Source organism: Pollicipes pollicipes, unplaced genomic scaffold (assembly GCF_011947565.3).
Source record: "Pollicipes pollicipes isolate AB1234 unplaced genomic scaffold, Ppol_2.1 Scaffold_2334;HRSCAF=2739_pilon_pilon_pilon, whole genome shotgun sequence".
NCBI classification, from domain to species: domain Eukaryota; kingdom Metazoa; phylum Arthropoda; class Thecostraca; order Pollicipedomorpha; family Pollicipedidae; genus Pollicipes; species Pollicipes pollicipes.
The window spans coordinates 6439-20758 of NW_023596091.1; the positions used below are offsets into that span (position 1 = coordinate 6439).

The 14320-nt window shown below is 49.4% G+C and overlaps 2 protein-coding genes across 2 annotated transcripts; both read right to left on the reverse strand.

The window, feature by feature from the left end:
• Nucleotides 1-305: 305 nt before the first annotated feature.
• LOC119097022 (apolipoprotein D-like) lies at nucleotides 306-1252 on the reverse strand. The gene is made up of 2 exons (XM_037220039.1): nucleotides 1160-1252; nucleotides 306-746 (listed from the first exon to the last, which is right to left on the reverse strand). The coding sequence occupies exons 1-2, from the start codon at nucleotides 1250-1252 to the stop codon at nucleotides 306-308; spliced, it is 534 nt and encodes a 177-aa protein (XP_037075934.1).
• A 5690-nt stretch (nucleotides 1253-6942) lies between these two features.
• On the reverse strand, nucleotides 6943-8372 carry LOC119097050 (apolipoprotein D). Its single transcript, XM_037220075.1, has 2 exons — nucleotides 8252-8372; nucleotides 6943-7703 (listed from the first exon to the last, which is right to left on the reverse strand). The coding sequence occupies exons 1-2, from the start codon at nucleotides 8345-8347 to the stop codon at nucleotides 7263-7265; spliced, it is 537 nt and encodes a 178-aa protein (XP_037075970.1). The 5' UTR covers nucleotides 8348-8372; the 3' UTR covers nucleotides 6943-7262.
• Between the last annotated feature and the right edge of the window lie 5948 nt (nucleotides 8373-14320).

Sequence of the window (14320 nt, forward strand, 5' to 3'; positions counted from 1 at the left end):
ACGTAGTTAACAAAATGCACGATTGTGAATTTTGACATCAAAACACTCCCTTCCGGTTATGACACAGCGTCTCCGCTCAAAGCCGTCTAGGAAGACGGCTGAGAGGCAGATGGTAATATCTCACTGCGCCATACCTATGCTGTCACTGGCAGTTCTTGGTTTGCCAGCAGGTCCAAGTGGCGAACATGACTCTGGGATGTTGCTGTCAAGCCGCTCCGCATTTCTAAACACCTGTACAAAAAAACGAACTCAGAAGCCTCCGCCGTGTTTTCCTGTACCACCTTTCGATCCTGAGGCCCACAAACTTAGAACAAACTGCCGCAGTCTTGCGGGGTCATCGAGAACTGGGTTGTGTCCGAGCCGGCATCGGCTAGCACCTGCTTGTACGCGTCCACCACGGTCTGGTCCAGCTCGGCCGTCCGGGACAGGATCCAGCCGTACTCCAGGGTGAAGCCGAGCAGGCTGTCACAGGCGTAAACGAGCGCCGACTGCGTGTAGTCGGTGCGGATGACGTTGTAGCTGCCGCGGAAGCCCTCGTCGAAGACGACGCTGAGGGAGGCCGGGTGCGCCGGGTCCTTGACGGTGGCGGTGCCCATGATGGAGTCTATGCTGCCGTCCGGCTTCTTCCCGAGGTTCTGCAGTCGGATGGTGCCGTCCTCTTTCAGGGTGTAGTTGGTCTGGACGCAGGTCTCACCGAGCTCCCCGATCAGGGGGTACCGCGCGATCTCGTACCACTGGCCGGTGTACTGGAACACGCAGAGGAATCGATTGTTTTAGGCAAAATGCATGTGTGTACATAGTGACAATTCTGAAAGATCATAATGATAGACCGCCTGCCAGATGTATAGCAGTTAATAATGTCGGGCTATAACACTGAAAGACGGGGATCGGCGGCCGCAGGGACAGATTTAATACCATGGCCATTTGTACCAATACCATAATATCAATGTCATCTGCAAATACATAGTGCAAAACAACGTTAATACGTCTACCAGGAGGCGTGCTGCTAGCGAATTATGCCCACATCACGCCATTATTTAAAGTCCCCCGCCCTGCGCATGACAACGCTTCTCAATGAAAGCTTGTGCAGGCCTCAAGAAAATGCGAATAAAACACAGTTTCGATGGATCCGTTTTCCGAACTGTTCTACGTGTCATACCTTCGTAGCGTCGAAAACATCGAGAGACTTCACATCTGGACACTTGGCCAGTCCTGTGACCAAAAGAGTGGAGAACAGCAGCGGCAGCTTCATGCTGTAGAATCGGTCTCTCTTACAGGGGTAATGGTGCGCCTACTCATGCAATCGGGACTTTATACCAGTCAGCATTTGCAAGATATCGATAAGGAGGTCCACTTACATAACACGAAGAGATTGGTCCTGGGAAAAATCAAGGCAACGCACGCGGCGCTCGACTTCGCAATACTGAATGCCGTCTGGTATCTGGCATGGTATCAACCTATCTATGAATGCCAGCTGATGCTTTTAATGTTGCACTCGTACTGCACTATTTTCTGTGTTATTACAAAGTTTTCGGGATTACCACAGCTGAAGAAAACAAGCGATTTCATCTCTCTGTGAAAAATAGCTGTTGTCCAGCTGTTTATAATGTTCAGAGATCAACTTATTACGTCGATAGGATCGCAATCCAATTGATTATCCTGCCAACTAATCGAATATTCCCACGGCTGAACCGTTAGGGGCACCGGCGTGGTGGCCAAATAGGATTACTGAATGCGGTCTGCCAGGCCACAACATGATGGCGAGGATACGTAAGCCGTTCAAAGATATATATGGTTAAGCATGGAGGCGGCAGCCGTGTTCGCTTGCTAGCGCTGTGTGGAGGGCTATCAACCGCTAACATAACATCGTGCTCGACTGAAAAAGCCATATTTATTTGTATGACGCTCTGGCTTATTTTCGAATTTACACGGCTGGCTTGAGAGGTGCGACGAAAGTACGGCGGCCGTTTCAGAGCTCTAATATTCCTCTCAACTGGTACCATAACACTGCGGCCACCGGAAACCCATCAGCACCGCTGGCGACCGGATGGCTATGAACTGCCACCACAACACTGTGCTCTGCCGAATGAACCCGCGCGATTGCTCTGATGTCTCCAGAGTGCATTACATAATGCGGGCGACTCGGGATGTTTTTTGTAGCATATGACGGCGTTTTAAAATACACGATGGTACGGGTAAGCAGTGTCATTAGGACTTTCCGACCCACTTATCTGCTGGGCAGCGTGGGTAACCAAACTTTGTACCTCCGGTCTTTTAGGTGCGTAGTTTAACCACTACGCTATCGATGCCCTCATGCCATATTGGATTTCTTTCTCAGGTCGAGCTCCGAGAGCCCCTAGCAGTGGTGCGTAGGGTAAGGTTGTGTGCATTCGATTGTTCCGTTGGAAGGTATTGGCTGGCACAGTAATATAGTGTCATCGGTTGACGACCTTGTCACCGTTTTTTATCGGTATGACTCCCTGACAGTGCATTGCTGAATACTTGCGGTCGGCGAATGTTGGAATGGTTTTCATGACGCAGACTTAATTTTTCTCAAATGCACAATAAATGATAGCTGGAGCTTCTGATGTCGCACTGGTACTTCCTTGTTTATTATGCTTTTACAAAATTGCCGGGAAGCAAGCGATTTCATTCCTATGTTAAAATTAGCTGTCGCCCCATGTTCATGCCGTTCACAAACGAATTCACGCTGTGTGTAGAATCACAATAAAGTTGATTATCCTGCTAACTGTCAAGCATTTCGACCACTAAACGGCTACGGTCATCGTCGTTACCGCCTTGGAGGAAGCCGAGTCAGTGAAACCCGCGTACATCGGAAAGCACGGAAGAAATCTTGCTCAACGGACATTCCTTAAGCCCTTTATCCTCTAATGACTCCTGCAATGCGTTCATGACATGCTCAGCACAGGCCCCAGGTGGTCTTGAGGCATGAGAACCTTAAGACTAGACTCTGAGGCCCTACATGTCACCGCTCGATCCTCCATTCCGGCATCTCAGAAGAAGCTGCCACAGTCCTGCGGTGTCATCGATAACAGGCTCGTGTTGGACCCGGTGTCCGCCAGCACCTGCATGTACTCATCCACCACGCTCTTCTCCAGCTGCGGCGTGCGGGAGAGGACCCACGCATACTCCACGCCCAGCACCGCCAGCACACTGTGGCACGTGTAGATTAGTGCCGACTGCACGTAGTCGGTGCGGACGATCTTGTACTTCCGGATGACGGTCCAGCCGGACCGGACGGTGATGTCGGCCGGGTGGGCCGGGTTGTCGGCGCCGGCGGTGACGGAGGTGCGGTACAAGCTGCCGTTCGCCCACTTGGCCACGTTGCTGCACCGGAGGAATCTGGCGTCGTCGGAGGGGAGGGTGTAGTTGGCCTGGCCACAGGTGTACCCGGAGTCGTCGTGCTGACGGTACCGCGCTATCTCGTACCACTGGCCACTGTACTGGAACGCAGAGATGACGGTGACGTTGAGGAGACGTTATTACATAAGAAGACGTGCTTACTTATGCTACATGCCCGATTTTAGCTCGTGCGGTATGGGGAGCATGCCATAAGTTCGCAGACTGCACACTGCTAACTGATGGATGGAGAGTTGGACTGGCAACCCATGCTGCAAGACAGCGGACGATTTTCTTGCAGGTTGTTTTCACTTGTTTATTTCTTACCTGCACTTATTTTCCAAACTGATTGCAGATTAAGACCGTTTCGTTGACTTAAGCAGTCCTTAGCATTGCTTGGCGGTTCATAATTCAGGAACAGCAATGCCATACTTAACGCGATCAATCATGACAATAAAGTCCAAACGGCACGACTGCACTGGCCACAGTTTCACGAAAGAAGCCGAAGCAGTCATCTCACCTGCGCAAGGTCAAACGCGTCCAAAGACTTCATAGCTGGACAGTTGGCGGCCAGCCCAGTCGCCATGAGCGCGAAAAACAGCAACGGCAGCTCCATCATGCACAGCTACACTGCTGCAGCTACGGTGACAATGGCTAGTCAGGCTTCATGTGAACACAGCTTTCGCAGTTAAGCAGCCGTGAGAAGTCGATAAGACAAGGCGTCTCCGCTCGGTTCGCCGCGCGAAGGGACAACGCTATCAGCATCGGTAACTCCACCGCTACCGACATCGTGTTGGTGCGAGCCCGAAAAATGTGCGTTAGATCTCAGTGAATATATGTGCGCATCCAAATATTCCCTGAAATCCTGCGGATTTGAACCAAAGTACCGCAAAATCGCCAGATACCCAGCACAAATATTATAAATGAATTGGATCACGGCTACGTTGCCCTGGCTATGTCCCTGAGCTGCTATTTGCAGGCTTTGTACCACTCATGGATCACTCGGGCACACTGCCCTTTCAACACTGTTCCACGCTCACGGGACGTCGAAAAGCTATGGTTTGGTTGAGGTTCGTGCTTCTTTTGCTGCGCGAAGAGCTTGCGCTCTTGGCGTCGGTGTAGCACCGCTTTGAAACGCATGACAGTGGTTCACATATAAGTGATGCATCGCGCTTGTTAATTATTTGCTTACTGAGATTAGAGTACCGGCGCCAGTTGGCAGTTCCATAGTCCAGGAACGACACATACATCGTTGCTCAAGCTTTACATGTTTTCTACGGCTGGGCCGATTGAGATAGACCAACAGACAGATAGATTAAGATCAGCTGATTAACCCTGGGCTCCGTCATGGCTACTGGACCCAATGCCATGTTTTTTCACGCCTTATTTCTCTACGCACACAAAAATGTCTGCTTTCTAAATGTCAAAGACCCCACCCTATTGCGCGCGCTGTGACCGACGCTGGTATCAGAGGGCGTATGTTTACGCCGCGAACGCCTCCGAGGTCGCACTCGCCGCATGCACCAATTTCACAGTCATCCGTGCAGCCGTCTGCACTGTGCACCTGGCTACAGAAATGCGGGCAGACAGATGGCAATAGGAGTGGAGGTACGCTTGAAACTTCGTGAATTAGAAGTCCATCTAATGAATCGTGAATTAGCAAGTCAATGATGTTCACTTCAATTCACTTTGTGAATTTGAAGTCAATCGTCAATCGTGAATTAGCGCGACTTCCTGAACTGTTCTTGCATAAACCAAATAGATATGTTCTGTTACCTTTATATCCTGCCTCCTTGCGATAAGAATAAAGACAGTTTTTGTTGGGCTCATTGTGAGAGATGTAGAGCAAAACCAGCTCTACATGGTCGCCAAATATGCTTAGTTAGAGTGTGGAAAGCAATGAGATTTTGGTCATCTGCCTTCGCTCGATCCAGCGACTGGGTGTCGTCAGCATGCATAATGACCCGATAGTTGGACAAAGGGTACGGCAAGTGGTCTGTCAAAGGGCTAAAAAGGATCGGCCCAGCTACCAATCCTTGTGGTACACCACGTGTGGCGGGCAGGGCGGTCACACTGCCAGCTCTGATGACCTCAGCCTGCCCAGTAAGGTAGACATACTCTTGAACCACGAGGGATCGATTCCATACCACATCAGTTTGTTGAGGAGGACGCCGTTGTCGACGCTGTCGAAGGATTTGCTCAGGTCAGCTGCTGTGATCGATGATGTCACCATCGTCTACATTCCGCGATAGCCAGGCGACAACGACGAACAGCGAGTCCTCCGCGGAATGATAGCGGCGGTATGCATACTGCTGGCAAAACAGGATATTGTTATCATTGGGGCGCCCAGATAAATGGTTACAAACTACTTTTTCGCGGCTTTCGACAAGTGGGAAAGCAAGCAAATGGGCCAAAAGTGAGACAGCATACTTGCATCACCAGATTTGAAAATCTGCCCAACAGCAGCCATCTTCCACGACCCTGGGAACACACACGTGACTATGGGCGTCTTAACGGCTCGCAGCACGAGGGATGCAAGAGCATCCAAACATTCCACTACGCTCAGAACGATCTCGCCCATGTACGATAAGTAATGCACCTTTCCGCGTTGATTTGACCTTTTGGGCTCTTCGCAGTGCGTGCGTACTGTCGATAGGGCTCAGATTCGCTCGTGAAAATATCCCTTGCGTCCCAAATATTGCCAACCTTTCTGGCTGCGCCCCCACTGGCAAGCAGAGGCGTGGTGGACAATCTTAGCTTCGACGCCGATAGGCTAGGCTGGCAAGGATGCATCGGGCGAACCGAGCATGCTGGGTCCTGGGATAATAGCATAGCTAGAAGTACTAGTCATCTCGCATGGCTTCGTGTGAAAGGGAATCTGGCTAACGCGCGTTGCATCCTCTAGGGTAGTTTTCCATCTATGGAGGCATGGAGGCGAGCATCATATATTATGGAAACAGCTCACTTGTAGCCATCGGTATGCCGTTAAATACAAAAGACTCAGCTAAATCACAAAAAGACTCAGCGTGTGTTTATATCTGTTCAGATTGTTTAGTCACTTCATTGCGGCTTCGATCGTTTTGATGACAACTGGGTCGCTGTCAGATTGGCTGTGTCTGTATTGCCTACCAGACGACGGCCCCACTTGTGATCATGGAGCTATGCTTCTGATACTTCAAGCGTCGCAAGATGGCGCTGGTGCCTATGCGTGTACATTGATCCTGTTAGCAGTGTGAGCGTATGCTTTGGAGAGGGATCCTGTAATTAGCAATCTCAGTTAAAACCGGATACGAATGCCCAACAGTCCCGGTATAAATGCAGGGAAGGTGGGGAAGCTGCCTTGCTTACACAAGAAAGCTCTGGAACGATATCGTGTAAAGTTTTGTCACTCGTGGGCAACACACAGCAACCTAAGTATTAAAATCCCTCGCAAATATTGACACGTCACACATCCTCAGCATCCAGCGATCGTGCAGGTCAGCTCTCAGCACAGTTTCGATGTCCGCAGACATTATTTCCGGCCTTACTTTTGTCATGCCAAGCCGTTATCCTCACTTTTGATGCGCCAAGACGTTGTCCGAGACTCCTTTTATTGCCAAATTGCATACACCTCAACACAACATAGTGCAACATCCTTAACTTCCCGTCCTACCAGCCTCAAACTAGCAATCAATTCCGTTTGCGAAGTGACTAAGACAATAGATGTAAACGTCATGAAACGAAGGACACAAGTACGTGACATTGTAAGACACAATCTAGGATGAACTAAGTGGTTCGCCATCATTCCGATATAAATGCCCCAGGCCTGTGACGTCATCTGATTCCTGCCACCTGCGCACGGAGTTCGCTAAACAGAAAAGAACAGCTGCGCGGAAGACCGCTGAGTCATCGTTCGGGAAAGCTCAGAAGTAACTACCGCAATCCTGCGGAGTCATCGAGAGCTTTTCTGAGTTGGACCCGGCGTCTGCCAGCAACTTCTTGTACGCTTCCACCACACTCTGCTCCAGCTGAGGGGAGCGCGCTAGGATCCAGGCGTACTCCAGCCGAAAGCCCACCACACTTCCGCACGAGTAGACGAGCGCCGACTGCGTGTAGTCGGTGCGGATGACGTTGTAGCTGCCGCGGAAGCCCTCGTCGAACACCAGTGTCAGCTCGGCCGGGTGTGCCGGATCCTTAGCGGTGGCGGTGCCCATGATGGAGTCCATGCTGCCGTCCGGCTTCTTCCCACGGTTCTCCAGCCGGATGGAGCCGTCTCCTTGCAGGGTATAGTTGGCCTGGGCGCAGGTCTCGCCTAGCTCGCCGATGAGCGGGTACCGCGCGATCTCGTACCACAGGCCGGTGTACTGCAACGGTTAATGACAGGTGGGGTTAGTCGATCGATGGAGCATTGGTTGCGTAGAACGTTGGACATTAGATGCGCATATCACTCAGAGGAAAGCAAGGCATAGATCACGACGTACAACCTCTACCGGAAGGCCAGGTCGGAAACTTCAGCTGAAGAACTGTGCTGAGTTCCTGAACAAAAGGAAGTCATCCGGGACTGCACGCATTCATCCTCGTGGAGGGGAGGGGGCTAGAAGGGGCCCTTACACGCCGGCCACTTATCGTGCGATTTGGGTGTGTGGAAGGCGTAGGATGGGCGATGGACCATATGGCCGTCCTCATTCCGCCCACGAACGCCTAATTTGGTTTTCGTGAATATGATGTGAGGAGAACTCAGCCCTCGCCTGCCATCACTCCGGGACTCTTTTTCAAATGTTATAACAGTATACGTTGTGGAGATTTGTAGCGTTACTTCGACAAGCTGGCCTGCTGCTGACACCGAAGACAGACACGACCTATCACTCGGGTCAGTGCGGTAGTACACCGCAAGTGCTACTGCATGACAGACCTGTGTGGAGTCGAACTCTTCGAGCGCGGGCAGGTTCGGGCACTTCGCCAGTGCAGACGCCACCACGGCCGACAGCAGAATGATCACGCGCTGCATTCTGATCTTCCGAAAGGCTCGACTTTCTGCAGGTTCAGGTACCGCTGGCAAGTGCGTGGCTCGTGCGTGCATTATATAGGCACGCACAAGGGGAGGCCTACTCCTGATAGCGCAGCGTTTACATAAGAAGCAGATAGGAACGTGGGAAGTGGTTCAGTTGGTCATCTGGGCGCATTGTATTGGCACCGGAGCACACTTTCCGGCGATGACCAGCTGCGTCACGATTGCGGGCTGCCCAAAACGCTCCTGATTGCACAGTGATACTGGGAATGGCCAACTCACGTCTTATATAAGTGAAACAGGGCGGTGAATGAATTGCATGTCAGTTGTGGGATAAGACATCTGTCGTAGGACACTGGCGGTGGCAAAGACCAAGTGCGGAAACTCTCTGCGGAAATACGTGGCCGATGGTTGTTTGAGTTTGGAGCGCAAGCTGTTCAGTGCATTAGCGACGGACATTATTCATACAGATAACACGGTAATATTGGCCTTCTTCATCGGAGAAAAACCAAGAAGATGTAGATATATAGTTGTAGTATATATAGTTGGGTTGATATTTCGGCAACATGCCTTTGTCGAAACAATAGCAGAGGATTGTTTTGATAAAGGCATGTTGCCGAAATATCGACCCAAATATATCTCAATTATCCTGTTTTTTTTCCTCCGAGGAATAAGGCTTGTGCCACTGTCTTGTCTATGAGTTTAGAGCGCATCAAATGTTGACCGCTGGGATTTTGTGGCTCGCATTGTTGCTGTTCTTTTGGGGGGGGGAGGGGTTTAGGGCACGCCGACGGATACTGTGCCCCGGACGGACATGGTGCGCCGATAACGAGACATTATTTAGTTTGTGTCGAGGCTATATTGCGGAAATCTGATTGCGCTAAAAATACGAACAGCACCTCTGCCTCAATGACGCAACACGTTAAGGTAAATTCGCGGTGGGGCGCAACGACTAAAATAATGCAGACGTTCGTCGTTCAAGGGCGGACATGTTTGCATGGTATGGTGAACTGTCAGGAGAACATGGAAGCGAGAACACTTTGGCCAGTCTTCGCTACGAAGCAGGTAACCATGCGTTTTATACGTATGGGTGGTGCAGAACCCCTCATTGCAACTCCTTCCCGTCTTGATTCACGGAGCACGAATGCCATGGGACTAATCTCGGTATTACTACCCGGAGCTCGGTGCTCGATACTCGGTCCCAACCGTACATGTTCAAGTTCTGATGTATGCATCAAAACTCATCGTTCCGAAGGTCTCCAGCAGGGAGAGCAAGTATTCTATTGCACGGCACTTGTGCCGCCCGACTAGCATCAGAATCAGCCTGTTCATTCCCTACGACGCATACGCAGCCGGGGAGCCAGCAAAGCACAACCGTTTCCCCTCCCTGCCAGGTGCAGCCAGGCATATAAAGGTATCCTGTATAACCTGAAAGGTCGGAGCAAAACGTTTCCGAGCCAGCAGGTACTTGCAGGTCCGATTAGATGAGACGTGAATGCTCGTTATCATCCTCGATAAAACGCAGTGTCTCCGAGACGGCAAACAACTGGCTGTAAGTACCGACGCACGTTCCAGCAGCGTGGAAGACCGAGTTACAGACCCACTCCCAAACGCACCTCCGGAGCCGCCATCGGTTTGGAGCGATCCGTGCATATCAGAGTACATTTACAATAATATGCCACAGGTTCCAAAGCTAAAGACCAAAATATGTCAGGGAAGACATCCTCTTTCTCCGATTCACAGCGGCTTGTCTAATATTGGTGAAGCTAAATGCTAGGGGGGGGGGGAGGGGGCTAACAAGTCCTATTCTGTCGTCACACTGTGGAGGCGTATACCGTTCGCATCAAATGAGGCCCTGATCCTAGCGTGGACCGGGCGGCTCGCTGGAAAGTTCTCGCTATGGAAAAACGTCGCCAGTCGCCAAAAGAACACTGCATCGCATGCGGAATGCGTGTAGAACTGCCACGGTCTGCAGGTCTGCCGCGTTCTGCAGGTTTGCTGTGGTCTGCAGGTCTGCCGCGGTCTGCAGGTCTGCCGCGGTCTGCAGGTCTGCCGCGGTCTGCAGGTCTGCCGCGGTCTGCAGGTCCGCCGCAGTCTGCAGGTCTGCCACGACCTGCAGGTCTGCCACAGTCTGCAGGCCCGCCGCAGTCTGCGGGTCTGCCGTGGTCTGCAGCGCGTGCTGAACTGAATGCGAATGTGGACCGCGTGAACCCGTGTCTTGCGGTGAGTGGTGACTCGTGAGCCTCCGTGCGCAGCCTCACACCGGGCGACATGCCGCCTCCTGTGGCATGTTGCGTTCTCAGCAGCCATTATTAATGAGTGATGCTTACACATTTGCGGAAAGCGCCATGCCTGCAGCGGCTGGTTCTCACGCGCCTGCGCACTCGCCGCCATTCAATCGCTGACCGACTACCTGTTTATCCCAGGGGCAAGGGACGTCCTCTCATGTGTGTGTGTGGGGGGGGGGGGGGGAGGGGCATGCCCCTTTTTGGGCTGTTCTCCTGCCAAGAGACATAGGAAAGCTGCTAAATAATCAGAAAATTGGGGGCTCAACATTATTTGCCTTCCCTTTCCTCAGTTCCGCGCATATGTTTCACCTATACACTGCATATAGCATCCACTAGTAACAATAGCGTTGCCACCTCGAGCATGACCAGAAACTTACGTATGCGCAGGTACAGGGCAGGGAGCCTGGGAACCATGATACCCCACTTTTGTAAGTGGAGTGCCAGTAATGGTGAGCAATGGTTAGTGCCACCCGCACTTTTGGTGGCTACGAGTTTTATTTGGGACGTCTCATTCCTCGATTTACACACAGCGGATCTCACATCAAAACTATAGGTGTGAATGGGAATTCCTTGGGAATTTAATCTAAACGGTGCACTGTCGAATTCCGTTTCAAATTCAACTGGAATATACCAAGCCACAAATTTTACGAGTTATAGATACATCGTGAAATAAAATGCAAATGTGTTAAATGCATTCCAACATTAAGCTCAACTTAAGATGGCAGCGGGCATATTTGCCAAAATGTAGCGAGCTTTGCGATTAATTGTATTACATTAAATTGTGCGGCTGGATTCAATATTGCACCGTGCCGTATGAAATAACACGCGCGCGGGTGAGTGGTCAGTTTGACACCCGGAAGATTTTCACAAAACAATGCTCCGACGGCGTGGCATGTTCGCGTCAAGCGTTGCATAGCTGTTCGTCATTTGGTAGCGAATCTTGTGTTATGAACAAATTAGATGTCCCTTGAACGGTCACTGACTTATGGCAAGCCATTCAGCCCGTGGCTATCAGCGAAGATAATTTTTATGGAATCCCTCAATCCGATGCGACAACGGAGTGTTAGCTGAAACCAAACATTTCTGACAATTATTTGGCAATAAAACAACTACATTTGGGATGAAAACAAATTCCATTGATTTAGGGTCAAGTCTAAATGTCAGACCGAGGTACAAAGCAAACCCGCTTTTTTGCTGGAGAGGTTGCTTTGAGGAGTAGTTTCTGAAGCTCATTCCGAATTTCTTGAGAATAGGGAGTGCAACAAACACATTCCGTGGACTTCTCAAGGGTCAGAATGTGTGACCGACCTGCAGTAATCTAGATTATCCCATTTTTGGAATTGCATCGCCTAACGCCGTATTTGTTACGCCACGCAATGCAAAGGAGATAATAAAAATGACTTGTTCTTATTAAAAAATCAAAGTAACCTCGTAGGTTTTCGGTCACCGTACGCTTCTAAAGCTCATTGACCTAAGATTGACAACAGTTTCATTTTGCTTAGAACAGATATCTAGGCTCGAAACGGACCAGGTTTGCCCTTATTTTACCCGGAGGTCATAACCTAAGGACCTCAAATTTTGACAGGTTAGCCCACGTAAAGACCATCCCATCCTATGAGTTTGGTTATGAGCTTTCTTATTATTTGGGATCTCAGGTGTGGTCAAATTGACCCCCACCAAGCAAAAGTCATTTAATCGCCGACCCGAGCGTTTTTCAGAATGCATGGTCTCAGAGACGGTTTGCTATCGATAACTTCTTCTTATGAGTGATAAACTGCTTGACATTTACTGCTTCAGAGCAGAAAAAGCTGCATGCCTTATATATGAAAGGATATAACGTTATTTAATGTGTTTTGCTGCCAATGCATGAATAAAGCGGAGTACAAGACACAACGCCGTTTTAAATTGTCTTAACCAGACATTTTTTGTCCCTTGACCTTGACAATTAAACAAACTGATCTAAACCCATCACCTTAACTGATCTAAGCCCATGGTACACGGTGGACGCAGCCCAGGGAGTGATGAACTTGGATGTTAGGAGCCTTTTAAAAAACAAACTCGCGAGACTGTAGAATAAAGAAGTGAAATCGGTGTTGCTTTAATAAAATGAGCGCACGAAATCAAAATATCGCCATTCATCTTTTTACCAAAACCCTCAACCGCACATCGAAATCTGAATCCAGTTTGTGTGAATCCACAGGTGGATCTTTATAGGGGGGGGGGGGGGGAGGGAGGGAGGGACGGGAATGCTTCAGTGCCTACCTTTTTTCAACGGAGAACATATGAGAAAAACAAGTACTTTTTCGCCGAAGTTGGATGAATATCACCTTTTTAAACTTGTCGAAATGGCGACTTAACTGTTTTCATCAGCATCTTCATGAACCGCTCGTTCCATTTTTCTCAGTAATGGTTGATGGTGCACATTGAGCGATGGATGGTAATAAACGATGTAAATTAAGTTTGCGGTTAACATCTGGATCTACTACCCGTGGCTCTGAGCGATGCAGTTTTTCCCATTTTACCGTCGATGATCTTTTTGTTCCTGCTATTTTTCCTCCGGATTTTTTATTATCTCCGGATACCCATGGGTCAACCCAAAGCCTGACACGCCTGGAAATGGCCTTGATATCCGAACATATTCATTTTTGCATCATAAGGCATGCGGTCATTCTTACAACACGTGTGCGCTTAAAACGTAATCCACGCAAAGCATTTGAACATGCCTTGTTCGTGTATTAAATGTCAAGGTGCAATCAAGGAATATCGCTCCTGACTGGGAGGCGCAGGGGTGGGGGTGGGCTTGGGGCGTGTAGGGGGCATGCGCATATGCGCATATGCGCATATCTTGATCGCATCTGCAAATGCACTAGCACACGAAGGGTGACGACGTCTCAGGTGCAGGGAAAGGGAGAGAAAGGGAGAAGGAGAGATAAATGAAGAGAGAGAAAGAGAGAGAGAGAGAGAGAGAGAGAGAGAGAGAGAGAGAGAGAGAGAGAGAGAGAGAGAGAGAGAGAGAGAGAGAGAGAGAGAGAGAGAGAGAGAGAGAGAGAGGGATATATATATATATATATATATATATATATATGCTCCCATCATCTTTATCTATATATATATATATATATATATATATATATATATATATATATATATATATATTACCTGGCCAATAAATATTCGCTTAGGAATGTTCATTCTTCAGTCATATTCCAATCATCGAGAAAGCTATGTAACATGGTTGTAAAAACATGTGCACTCGCAAGTCTAAGAAACAAAATCCCCATGTCCGGCTTTGCAGACTCCGCAACATTATCTAAGATGTTGGCCATCGTCGTTGGCCGCCGCTCAAAGCCTGCGGATGATGGGTGGGCGAAATGATGACGCATTTGAAATAAATACCTTTGAAGGCGTTAGGACATCAATTCATACATTCAAAAACCGCCCCGACGTGTTTTTCAACTTGCATGATTTTTAGGTTACTGAAAGGGACTGAGCAGTATTTACAGCACCGCACACTGATGTTGAATCTGATGGTGGAACTGTGAGAGTAAAGGTAGGGGCTCTAATATTGTTGTTGTTATAACGGGTTGAGTGTTCATAGGAGATCCTCAAAACTATACGGGTGAACTGTTCACCCCAGTCTTATGACTCAACAGTACGAACTGATTTTGACATACTTTCGGAAGCA

Bases quoted from the DNA above. Each gene is read 5' to 3' on its own strand.
- LOC119097050 (XM_037220075.1), bottom strand. From the start codon at position 8,347: ATGCAGCGCGTGATCATTCTGCTGTCGGCCGTGGTGGCGTCTGCACTG. The intron at 7,704-8,251 runs GTCTGTCATGCA...TAACCGTTGCAG, and splicing joins AAGAGTTCGACTCCACACAG to TACACCGGCCTGTGGTACGA.
- LOC119097022 (XM_037220039.1), bottom strand. From the start codon at position 1,252: ATGAAGCTGCCGCTGCTGTTCTCCACTCTTTTGGTCACAGGACTGGCC. The intron at 747-1,159 runs GTATGACACGTA...TGCGTGTTCCAG, and splicing joins ATGTTTTCGACGCTACGAAG to TACACCGGCCAGTGGTACGA.